Genomic DNA, 12,919 nt, shown 5'->3' with positions numbered 1-12,919 from the left:
GGAAAGGGTTTGAAAACAAACAGTGGAACACTTATATACGTTTGATGCCATGGCAACTACACTCACATTTTATTGACATATACAGTACCAGACAAAAGTTTGAGTACACTTGCTGGAAACTCGTTTTTTTTTCCTAATTGACAATGTTTTACATCATATACGTTTCTGTAAATACTTGAAAATGAAAACACACGTTACAATATACAAAACAAAGCATAAGAAGTATCAAAGCAATGTTCAAGAAAATTGAAAATTGTCTCTAAATCTTGGATTCCTCAAAACAGCCACCCTTTGCCTTAATAACAGCCTCACAAACACAAGGCATTCGGTTAACAAGTTTCAGCAGGAAATCACCCAACATGTCTTCCCAGCTCTTCTGCAGCAATTCCCAGAGATGTAGGGCACTTGTGGGTAGCTTTGCTTTGACTCTTCTGTCCAGTTCGTCCCATACAAGTTCTATGGGATTGAGGTCTGGAGACTGGGCAGGCCAGGTCATTAGATTGAGTTGTCCTTCACTTTCCTTCTTCGCCAGATAGTTCTTGCACAACTTTGAGGTGTGTTTTGGGTCATTATCTTGCTGAAGAATGAAGGGCTGCCCAACTAGCCGTAATCTTGATGGAATGGCATGCCTCTGAAGTATGCTGGTATAGCCATGCTGGTTGAGCTTGCCATGGGCTTGGTAAAGATCACCAACTCTGTCACCAGCAAAGCAACCCCAGGCCATGACACTGCCTCCTCCATGCTTGTCAGTGGGGACCAGCATGCACAACTCATGCGCTCACCCCCTCTGCGTCTTACAAATACTCAGTTTTTTGGCCCAGACAAGTCTCTTCCTCTTATTCTGCTATCTTAACAATGGTTTCTTTGCAGCGATTCTTCCAGTTAGGCAAGCTTCACGCAATCTCCTCTGAACAGTTGATGTTGAAACATCTGTACTTCTAGTAGCATTTAGCTGAGCTTGTATTTCAGGGGCAGTTAATTGCCGGTTTCACAGACTTGTGACTCGAATGAACTTGTTCTCTGATTCCGAGGTCACCCTTGGCCTGCCTGACCTTGTTCAGTCCTCATGAGTGCCAGTTTCTTCAAATCGTTTGATGGTCTTGGCCACAGCAGTTACAGACACTTGCAAAGTTCTTGCGATTTGTCTTAAAGATTGACCTTCATTTCTTGAAGTAATTACAGACTTTTTTCTTCGCTTAACTGAGCGTATTTTGCCATTTTCTGCTCTTTTACATTCAGGAATGACAAACTTGTTGCAATAATTGGTGGCAAAAGGTTAATTAGGTAACATGCTAGTTAACTCAGAGAACATCCAACAAAGACACTTTTATACGTAGGCCAGTGTTCCAACACCCTGTTATACACATTTCAGACTTTTAACCTACTTGGGCTTCAGACTGAAATCCCCTTGCTTTGGGTGACCCTTTCATTGAAATTGACAAGATTTACATTTTCATTTAAAAAATTCATTTTTGAATGCAATTCACTTATGATTATCAGCTTATATAAGCACACGTATCATATAATGAAATAGTAAGTGTTTATAGACGAGCTTATACAGTTAAAAGTATAGATAATCACGAAAACCCTGGTTTTAAGCAGGTGTACTCAAACTTTTGACTGGTACTGTATATATATATATATATATATATATATATATATATATATATATATATATATATATATATATATATATATATATATTATTCGCATATAGAGATAGAGGTCTGTTATCTTGAAACAGCTGCTGTAAAGTATCGTTTACCACCAGCGGCTCCCTGTGCGGCTTCATGCTAACTATCTGAAAGGAACTGCATGTGTGTGGCCTATTAAATACATCGACAAAATCACATTTTCACAATCACCAGTTGGTTTGACTTCAGACGCACAGCAAATCGAAACCACAGAAGCAGTGGGGTGTTGCGATACACTTACACGCTGTCGTGTGTGTGCATGAATGGAGATAATGTACAGGGCAGCCAGCTTTAGTACAACGGCCATGCAATCGATTATTAGCTGTGCACAGTATCATTAACCCTTTGTTGTGACTAAATGAAAAACATCTTGGCCTGTATTAAAAAAAAAAACTCAACTTCCACTCTAAACCGGGCCTCGCGTATTGAAATGCTCTCAATGTATTTACATTATTATGAACGAGTCCGGTATAAACACATCGTAACAGTTCTGACGGATTCCAAATTCTGTAACACCAACGCCTTCTGCTTTCTACCGTGTAGCTGAAAGTTTATTAGACAAAAAAACACACAAGACACGCGTTTCTCAAGCGAGTAATTCCAGACAGTACCAACCACACGCCAGGTCTCATCCTGCGGTGTGTGTGTGTATCGCACATATATACCAGGCGCTCACAGGATCTCTCAGTTTAACGAGAACATACGACATCATTATTATTACATAAAAAAAATACATACCCGGGAAAAGTCACTCTGTTCAGTGACGCTGGATTCAACCCAGAGAGAAGTGTGCAACTGTGCCTTCTGCGAGAAAACAAGACACAGCAACAACCTCAACAAAAAAAGAAACCCTGAAATGATCCGGAGATTGCGACTCGAAATCTCTGCAGCCTGACTGGAAACAGTGCAGCGCACAACCAAAATAAAAGCCGTCCTTCCTTAGTGTTTACACAAATGCATACAGCGAGATGCCATTGCTTCAGACAGTACTAGCAGCATCCGCTCTACATCCTTAAAATGCATTTTCACGATAAACTGAGTTACTGCAAAAACTCTTCAACGACGCGTTGTCTTTGCAGTAGGTGCAGACTGAACGTGAAAACCGAATCTCCCTCCCCCGTAGCTCTTTCGCTCACACATTACAGCGCAGTACGGTACAGCACGGTAACCCGAAACACAGTAAGAAAACACACACACTCAGGGCAGCGCTCTGCGATTGGCCGACTCCGAACATCTCCGTGACGTAGAGTGAGCCGTGCGCTCTCATTGGCAGGCTCCTGCACAGCTCCGCGTTAACGTTTATTTCTCTCGGCCGGTGGCTGCTCCTGTGAGTCTTCTGCGGTGTTTTCGGTCCGTCGCAGGGTGCATTCGGGGTTAACCCGGCGAAGGATCCTGGAGGGATAGCAGGTCTCGGAGCAGCCGGTACGAGCCTGCCCGGGAGGGATAGCAGGTCTCGGAGCAGCCGGTACGAGGGTACTTGGTGCCGGAGTGCAGTTTGATGTGTTGTTTTATCTGGGCTCAAGCTGCAGTGTGCACCGAGATCCACTAGGTGGTAGTGTGGGACTGTTTACAACACACTCACTCTGCAAAATGACAAAGGTGTAACTAAGCAGAATAACTGAAGGTGTCTCCTTTCTCTTCATCCTCCTCTCCCCCTTCTCTTCATCCTCCTCTCCTTCTCTCTCCCCTCCCTCCTTTCATCCCGGAGTATCAGGTTCTGAGGAGGGAGGGGAGCTGGCCCAGGGCTTCTACACACATGTAATACTATGCAGCAGGTTTCATTCGACTTCATGAAGCAAAATGATTTAACTCTATTGAGTGACACAAAGCCTCAGAGCTGTATATGGAGTTTGAGAAGTTTCCCTGCATATGTGCATTATTAAACAGATCCAGAAATTGCAGAGGACCTGGATATAATCAAACAAAGGTGAGTTATTATCTCTGAAGGGGTAACCTAAAAACTTACATGACTTCCCAGTTAAAACCACTAGAGCAACACTGCTTTCCAGTCCCTCCTCAGCTCTAAGCACTAGATCCACACTGCTTCCCTCCCTCCCAGTCCCTCCTCAGCTTCACTAGAGCCACACTGCTTCCCTCCCTCCCAGTCCCTCCTCAGCTCCACTAGAGCCACACTGCTTCCCTCCCTCCCAGTCCCTCCTCAGCTCCACTAGAGCCACACTGCTTCCCTCCCTCCCAGTCCCTCCTCAGCTCTACCCACTAGAGCCACGCTGCTCATTAGCTGATTAAACTGCATTGTTGTATTTATTTCTATGTTTCTGTAAATGTTTTATGGGCTCTTTGTGTTTATCAAACACATACCCCAGAGGCAGTTTCCATGAGCCTATTACAAACCAAGCCAAACAAACCAAAATAACAAAAGGACAATAAGTGCAGCGAATACACACTGCACACTACTAGAGGGCGCCCCAGGGCACAGCCCGTTAGCTTACAGGCTGTTCTTGTTGAGCTGTAATATTGATTGCTTGCTTAGTTCCATTTCCAGACCATCTGCATGTTTTAAAGGATGGAGAAAAATAAATGATTACTTTTAGGACATTTTTATCAAAAATGTAATCAATTCAATGACAAGCACTGCGACTAGAAATCTTTTTACATGTCTTTACTTCCGGTCAAACAGAGACAGGGAAGGAACGAGAGAAGGATAGAGGCAGGGAGAGAGAGAAGCTTTCTGCAAGGACTGACCGTGACCAGGCTGAAGTCTTTAAAGATTTGCTCCATGTCGAAGTCAGACAGAACTGGACTGACCAGGATCTGTCTTCATCTGGTCACTGCTTTGGGAAAGTCATCAAGCATCTAAATAAAAATCATAAACGATCTCAAAGCTGTATTTTCTGCTTGTGGTAACGCGATGGTTAGTCTCCAGTTCAGAGAGTCATGCATATTTCATTTGATTTTTGGATATTTGCTTTGTTTCAGGTGAGTGCAGAAAGCTGTCTCTGGTTCTTTGTACATTTTTGACCAGGTGATTTGTTGGCATTGTTTTAAAAAGCTCTGGATGTAAATCATTGTATCACTTTGCCTCGGGCCCCACCTGCTGATCTGCACCCTCCCTCCCTCCCTCCCTCTCTGTGTTTATGTCTCTCTGTGTGTCTCTGTAGCTCTGTGTGTGTGTGTGTACAGTGTGCCTGCTTGCTTTAATTTCCAGCAGACATTCAGAAAGTTCTACTCTGTTAATTCCCGGCTTCATAATCATAAAATAAAGAGCAGCCCATTGTTCACTTCCAGCTGCGAGCCGATGTGACCCCCGCGGTGAATTTCCCTGACGCACAGACTGGAAATCTTTTATGTCTTTTAGAAATTCTGCATCCAGACTGAGCTGGGAGGACAAAGGGGCTTAGAAACAACCTCAGGCTCCCTTCTTATTATCATCATCACACACGCACACGCACACACACACACACACATCTGCCACTTTGGTAATTGCATCCACTCTAGCTAAAGACAAAATTAAAATAACAGGGAGATTCTCCACAAATCACAAAGTAGCCTGCCCTCAAATATATAAGAAGCCACCGTTCAACGACCTCTCCAATAAGAACAGAAAGGTGAACTATAAGATGTACTATCACCCGCCTTCTTCATGACATCATATCCTTGCTGGGCCGGTATTTAAAGTGTCTATCACCTCTCTCGCTCCATTAGCGCCGCCGCAGTTTATTCAGCGCATGCGGCCGCGCACGAGGGGCTTTGAAACCTCTCCGTCACGCGATCTGTCTGTCTGTCTGTCTGTCTGGAGGAGTTTGAAACCTCAATGGTCTCTTCTACCCACAGCGCACCGAACACCAGATCTGAATTTCAGGCTAGAGAGAGAGAGAGAGAGAGAGAGAGAGAGAGAGAGAGAGAGAGAGAGAGAGAGAGAGAGAGAGAGAGAGAGAGAGAGAGAGCAGGCTGTTTCCTGCACCGTTCACTGCAGTATCATTAGCAGTATTGTAAATTCCCTATTTATAGAGCTATATATTTGTGCATCAATACCCGAGTCCTGGAAAATGCTGTCAATCGGATTGGCTGTGCTGGCGGTCACGACCATGGGACAAGGTAAGGAGGCGCTGGCAGTGGTTATTATTATTATTATTATTATTATTATTATTATTATTATTATTATTATTATTATTATATTATTATTAATGGTAGTGTTAGGGGTGGGTGAATAGAAGTGTAGTTACTTATCGGCTGTTTATTTTGTAAATGTTTTATTTTAGAGACAGCATTAGATCACTACCCGAGCACTCAGATACAGCCCTGGTATTTCCAGCATATCGAGTGAGTGTGCGAGTCAGCGGGCAGCCTTTCTCGCTGCTGCCGCAGTTGCAAAGATAGTTATGTAATGCTGTTTAATACGCTGGTTTGTTACTGTGTGTGCGTCGTTTTAATACAAGATGCGTGTGTATCGTGGTGATGATACTACTACTACTACTACTACTACTACTACTAATAATAATAATAATAATAATAATAATAATAATAATAATAATAATATTATTATTATTATTATTATTATATACACCGCGTATAAAAAGGCTGTCAGTCTGCTTAGTAATGAGAAGCGCTTTAGAAATGCCTGCTGCATCAGCCTCCGGGGTAATTGTTCCTATTCATATGCACCCAGGTTAAAATATCCAGCTCTGTCAGAGAGGTGCCCCTACACAGTGAACGCGTACTAATGTGCTGTTTAGACGGGTGTATGCACCAGATGAGGCTGGTGTAATATGTCACTTGCACTGTAGGTTTCTGTTCAGAGCTCAGCGATAGCGAGGTGTTCGCGATCTGCTATATGAGCCAGGGTTCTAGAACACGACCTGCGCTCGATCTGCTATAGTGAGCCAGGGTTCTAGAACACGACCTGCGCTCGATCTGCTATAGTGAGCCAGGGTTCTAAAACACGACCTGCGCTCGATGTGCTATAGTGAGCCAGGGTTCTAAAACACGACCTGCGCTCGATGTGCTATAGTGAGCCAGGGTTCTAAAACACGACCTGCGCTCGATCTGTTTGACAATCTGGTTAACACGTGAAGAGAGGAACGCGACACCGAGACACACTGAAACACACACACACACTGAGACAGGCACACACACACACACACACACACACACTCTGAGACACACACACTTAAACAGACACTCACGCACACACTGACACCCACACTGAGGCACCCACACTGAAACAGACACACACTGAGACACGCACATTGAAACAGACACACACTGAGACACACACTTACTCACACAGACACTGAAACACGGACACACTGAGACACGCACACCTAAATAACTTACAGATTAAGGCTTAATATCAGAAGATAGGCTCCTAACATTATTATTGTGCACGATATGTGTATTATTTTGTTGCATGAGTGTGTTGTGTTTTTTGCTGCACTCTGCAGCATTGTGCCAGTGTTACATAAACGGTTAGATAACAGACAGCTATATTTATTTATTTCCTTGTGTTTCTTTGAAGTGCGCCACCGTGCCTGTCTTCTGGCACAGTAATTAATATTGGCTCGCTTTCTCTGTTCCGGTGTGTGTCGCTCACGCTTAGATCCCGTTCGTTTCAGTTCTTTATGCGGGCGTGTTTACAGTGGAAAGAACCGAGGCTGTTTTATTTTCTCTGCCTGGGAAACGAGCCGAGCTCTTGCTTGTGTCTGCCCAGGATTAGCGACGCATTTCCTTCTAATCGAATCACGTATTTTAAGAGGAGGGAACAGGAAAGAAAATAGCTTGCTAATCGCTTGCAGGCGCTCAGCACCTTGGAGAGCGACGCGTTTTGCTCTCGCTGAGTCAGGAACAGTGGCTTGAAAGGCCAACGAGACAAACGAGAGAGATAGTTTTGTAGCTGTTCAGTTCTGGTTTGGTTCAGCTCTGGTTTGGTTCAGTTCTGGTTTGGTTCAGCTCAGACAGCGGGCAGCGCAGCGAGAGGCTGCAAGCACCCCAGTCCACCAGGTTAAACCAGACCAACAACCTCAGTAAATGTTTCAGTGAGTGAAACAATGCCAGAACCTAAATGCATCTTCAATCATTTCATCATTTCATCATTTCATTCCTTCTTCTTCTTCTTCTTCTTCTTCTTCTTCTTCTTCTTCTTCTTCTTCTTCTTCTTCTTCTTCTTCTTCTTTAATAATAGTGAACTCAATATAAAAGTAGTAATACGTATATAACGCAATATGTTTACTTAAACTAATTAGCCACACATTACTTCATTAATGATAATACTAAGAGTGAGAGGATATAGATATTATTATTATTATTATTATTATTATTATTATTTATTATTATTATTATTATTATTATTATTATTAGTAGTAGTAGTAGTAGTAGTAGTAGTAGTAGTAGTAGTAGTTGGTGAATAGAAGTCTTTTGTAAATGTTTTATATCCTGGTTTTGAGCTTTGAAAATCTGGTTACCCTTGTTCCAGGAGACTGGGAAACCTAGTTTGAGGCAGCTCTGCTGTATCAAAGCCCCTTGCTGTATCTTTTAGTTTTCCTATACAGTAATTTACTCAGTGTTTACTGGATATGACATATTATGGAACATATAGCACTCAGTTTATCATTGTCAATAATCAATAATATGCCTGCCTGCCTGCCTGCCTGCCTGTGTGTTTCCTTCTCACTGTCTCTCATCTCTAAGACTCACAGTCTGCTGTCTCCTCTCTCTATCTCTCTCTCTCACCTCTAAGACTCACAGTCTGGTGTCTCCTCTCTCTCTGTCTCTCTCTCTCACCTCTAAGTCTCACAGTATGGTGTCTCCTCTCTCTGTCTCTCTCTCTATCACCTCTAAGACTCACAGTCTGCTGTCTCCTCTCTTTCTCACACCTCTAAGACTCATAGTCTGGTGTCTCCTCTCTGTCTCTCTCTCTCACCTCTAAGACTCACAGTCTAGTGTCTCCTCTCTCTATCTCTAAGACTCACAGTCTGCTGTCTCCTCTCTCTCTCTCACCTCTAAGACTCACAGCCTAGTGTCTCCTCTCTCTGTTTTTGCAGTGGTCTCCTTGCCTCTTCCCTTTCAGCTGACAAAGGAAGATGAAAAGGTAGGTGCTGATACTTTATTTACTGATCACTGATTTGTATAAAACCCCTTCAGGCACACAAGGAATCGAGCACTTGCGGGTCAAATGTTTTTCTCTTAAAAGACAGAGACTCAGGTATCACCATTCAGTGCAAAATAAAATATTTTTTGGGAATTACAAATATCAAAAGTTTGGCAGTGGGTTTAAATAAAGAAATTAAAATGTTATTTTACTATATTTTTTGTTTTATATAAAAAAAACAACATTTGACTGGTGCTGTGTGTGTGTGCGTGTCTCTCTGCAGGTGACTAAGTGTGTGATTGAGGTTTTAGCAGACACCTTGTCCAAACTTGCCTCCAGCCCCATCGACACCAACTGTGCCAGAATCCTCAGGGAAGGTAACAAACCAGTGTGTGTGTGCGTGTCAGTGTGTGTGTGCGTGTCAGTGTGAATGTGTGAGTGTGGGAGTGTGTGTGTGTGTGAATGTGTGTTAGTGTGTGTGCGTGTGTGAGTGTGAATGTGTGAATGTGAGTCTATGTTAGTGTGTGTTAGTGTGTGTGCGTGTGAGTGTGTGTGTGTGAATGTGAGTCTATGTTAGTGTGTGTTAGTGTGTGTGCGTGTGAGTGTGTGAATGTGTCAGTGTGTGAATGTGCCAGTGTCTGTGTCATACTGTAAACTATTATTGTGGAGTTCCCCTCACCTGTCTTATCTGTTCTGTAGAGTTCACCCCGATTCTCAGTGTGAATGTGTTCTCTCTCCTCTCCTCACCCCGCTCTCTCTCCTCTCTCCAGTCCAGTGGATTCTCAGTGTGAATGTGTTCTCTCTACTCTCTCCTCTCCTCACCCATCTCTCCTCTCTTCTCCTCTCCTCACCCCGCTCTCTCCTCTCTTCCTAGACGAGCGGATTCTCGCAATGCTGCGTCATGAGAACCTGCTGAGAGAGTTGCAGGAGCTGGCCCATTCCGGTGAGGAAACTGAGACCCGGGAATAGACAACGCACAGCACAGCACAGGGAGATCAAACACAGCACAGCACAGAACAGGGAAATCAAACACAGCACAGGGAGATCAAACACAGCACAGCACAGGGAGATCAAACACATTACAGCACAGGGAGATCAAATACAATACAGCACAGGGCAATCAAACACAGCACAACACAACACAGCCCAGGGAGATTAAACACAGCACAGCACAGGGAATACAATACAATCCAATACCCAGAAAATACAGTGCAATACAATAAAATACAATACAATTCAACCCAATACAATGCACAGCAAACACAATGTGCTATCACACTGAACACAATGCAATACCACACTCAACACAATGCAATACCACACTCAACACAATGCAATATCACTTATTTAAAGAAGTCTATTCTGAGTTGTTGTAAAAAATGGTTCAGTTTCACAAATAGCGGCCTGTATTCAATCCATCAAAATAAACTTTAAAAAACAGGACTGTAATATTGTATGTAGAGCAAGCAGAGCTGAGTTCAGTAACTGCCTGTCCGTCCAGAGCTGACGTCACTAACCACTCCCCTCCCCTGTCGATCTCTCTGCAGAGAAGCAGGAGATGGCAGGCGGCCTGGAGAAGAAGGGTGCGGGATCAGGCGCCACACAGCGAGGAGGGGGCGGAGCCAAGGAGAGAGAAGAGGTTGAGGAGAAAGAGAACCAGCGGGAGGAGGCAAAGGAGAGAGAGAAGGAGGTGGTGACAGAGGTGAAGGTGGAGAGGGAGGGAGTGAAGCACGAAGAGAGAGGAGGAGAAAAGGAACAAGGGGAGAAAGATGAGAAGAGGGGGAATGTGAAAAAGAGCGATAGGGAGCTGGAAGAACTGTTTGAGGATGAGAAGAAAAGAGGGAATGAGAAAAAGAGTGATAGAGAGCTGGAAGAACTGTTTGAGGATGAGAAGAAAAGAGAGAACAAGAAAAAGAGTGATAGAGAGCTGGAAGAACTGTTTGAGGATGAGAAGAAAAGAGGGAATGAGAAAAAGAGTGATAGAGAGAAAGAGGAGGAGGAGGCAGAGGAGATAGAAACACTGGAAAGGGAAGCTTTCAGGATCGAGAAACTACTGGAGGAAATGAAAGTGAAGAATCAAGAGGAGGAGGAGGAGGACAGGAAGAGAGGAGAAGTGAAGAAGAGGCACTTCAGAGAGGGAGAGGAAATAGACGAGGAGGAATACAGAAAGAAGAGGCGAGAGAGCGAGGAGGGGTGGGAGGAAGACATCGAGGAGAAGAAGAGAGTGGAGGAGAAGGCGAGCGATGAGGAGACGAGGCAGTTCGAAAATGAGAGAGGGGCTGGGAATAAGAGACACCCTCCCCACTCACACTCGCATGAGCAGGGGGTACCTCTGACGAAAAGACACCAGCAGGAACAGGAAGCAGAATCGCTGCTCTTCCTGGACAAGAGACAGCACCCTGCGAGACAGGAGGAGGAGGATGAGGAGGAGGAGGAGGAGGAGGATTTCAGGAGGAAGGAGGTGCGTTCACTTGCTCTACAGTACCTGGTTTGCTGCGGGACTGTTTGGCTGCTGGTTAGTTTTCATTCTCATGTCTTGCTGGTTTGTTCTGTTTGTTTCAGGAGCACGAGAACCTCTTGGAGATCGAGGCCCAGCTGAGGAAAGTGGCAGAGAAGCTGAGCCAGATCAGAAAGGGTTAACGAGCCAGCCCCCTCAACGGCGCGCTCTGCAGTGTGTGAAATAGATAGATATATATACTGTTGATTCATTTCTGTTTTTGGTTTTTATTGATTTGTTAATGATTTTATTTGCTGTGTGATCTGGGTGGGGGGTCAAGTCCTGTTTCTCAAATTCCAATTCCATTCAAATTCCTTTTTTATAATCAGTCCCTGTTACCTTCTAATCAATTCCAACACGTCCAAATTGATCTGAATTGCAGTCCACAGTATTCGGTTAAAATGAGCTTCACACAGAGGCTGCAGCATCATTACTTCAACTGTTCAGTCGCTACTTGTTTGTCAACTCAATCAGCTTTAAATGAGAGCAGCTGAACAATCACAACAGTTATTATGAATGCCTCTAAAGTATCAATTCCAAGTATCAATTGCAGGAGTTGACCCTGTCTGTGCAAGGCACTGGACTGCAGTCTGGGTGACAGTGTCAAGCCCAGCCAGCAGCCAGGTTTGTGGCTTAAAAGTATTTATAGGGTGACAGCTACTTAGAAACTGCTTAGAAATCTCACCAATAACATGCTGCTTCATAACTGCTGTTTCATGCACACACATTAAAAGTATACACACCCCATTGGAAATTTATAATTTCTAGAAATTTCTCGAAAACAATTATAGGAAATATCTGCTTTTGTGAATGAGAATGAGAAAAATTACAAGAAATAGACAATTATTTATTTGAGCATTTTTTTAAAAAGTATTCATACCTGACAAGGAAAATGAAATTAATAGCTAGTTGAGTCATCTTTAACAATAATAGCCTCTTTTAAACGATTAGGATATTTGTCAATGAGCTTTTAGCAGATTCTTTAGTGATTTTTGACCATTCTTCAACGCAAAATTGTTCCATTTCATTAAAATTCCGAGGAATTCTCTTGTGCAGAGCATTCTTCAACTCATACCAAAGATTCTCAATTGGATTTAGATTGGGACTTTGACCCGGCCATTCCAGAATCTTCATTTTATTCTTCTTTAAGTGTTCTGAAGTAGATTTTTTGATGCCTGCTTTGGATCGTTGCTGTGTTGGAACGTCCAGTAGTGCTTTAAACCAAGTTTTGTAAAGGAGGGTTTCAGATGATTGGCCAATATCGTTTGGTATGCTACAGAATCCATTTTCCCATGTACTGGAACTACATTTCCCGTGCCATTAGAGGAAAAACAGCCCCACAGAAGAAGATTACCACCTCCGTGATTAGTAGTAGGTATGGTTCTCTTTCCTTTGTACGCCTCGCCAGACCACTTCCAAACGACTATCAGCGTGATCAAATAGCTCGATTTTTGTTTCATTTGACCAGATCTCATTTGTTTTCATTTGACCAGATCTCATTCAAATGCCATTTGCTGAATTAAATAATTGGAGACAACTATTTCTTGTAACTTTTGTCCTCATCCACAAAAGCAAAACATTTGCTTCAAAAGATTTATCCTAAAATTCTGTTTTTGAGAAATTCCTAGAAATAATAAATTCCCATTGGGGTATGTAGACTTTTGACTACAACTGTATATGTGT

General features: G+C 43.3%; 1 protein-coding gene across 2 annotated transcripts; it reads left to right on the top strand.

The window, feature by feature from the left end:
- Positions 1 to 5,269: 5,269 nt before the first annotated feature.
- LOC121303909 (cilia- and flagella-associated protein 251-like) lies at positions 5,270 to 12,919 on the top strand. Of its 2 annotated transcripts, XM_041234772.1 has the most exons (7): positions 5,270 to 5,750; positions 8,693 to 8,739; positions 9,023 to 9,116; positions 9,614 to 9,682; positions 10,287 to 10,564; positions 10,685 to 11,200; positions 11,302 to 12,919. In XM_041234772.1, the coding sequence occupies exons 1-7, from the start codon at positions 5,381 to 5,383 to the stop codon at positions 11,377 to 11,379; spliced, it is 1,452 nt and encodes a 483-aa protein (XP_041090706.1). In that variant the 5' UTR covers positions 5,270 to 5,380; the 3' UTR covers positions 11,380 to 12,919. The 2 variants fall into 2 exon arrangements, with proteins under 2 accessions (XP_041090706.1, XP_041090705.1); XM_041234771.1 differs by having other exon boundaries at positions 10,287 to 11,200.

Source organism: Polyodon spathula, chromosome 35 (genome assembly GCF_017654505.1).
Source record: "Polyodon spathula isolate WHYD16114869_AA chromosome 35, ASM1765450v1, whole genome shotgun sequence".
NCBI lineage: Eukaryota > Metazoa > Chordata > Actinopteri > Acipenseriformes > Polyodontidae > Polyodon > Polyodon spathula.
The sequence above is the reverse complement of the archived record's forward strand: the minus strand, read 5'-3'. Positions and strand labels throughout refer to the sequence as shown.

What these genes read in the sequence shown, in the direction of transcription:
- LOC121303909 (XM_041234771.1), top strand. Translation starts at nt 5,381, where the DNA reads ATGCGGCCGCGCACGAGGGGCTTTGAAACCTCTCCGTCACGCGATCTG. An exon ending in GGTCACGACCATGGGACAAG is followed by an intron (nt 5,751 to 8,692) that starts GTAAGGAGGCGC and finishes CTGTTTTTGCAG; the next exon opens with TGGTCTCCTTGCCTCTTCCC. An exon ending in AGGATTTCAGGAGGAAGGAG is followed by an intron (nt 11,201 to 11,301) that starts GTGCGTTCACTT and finishes TGTTTGTTTCAG; the next exon opens with GAGCACGAGAACCTCTTGGA.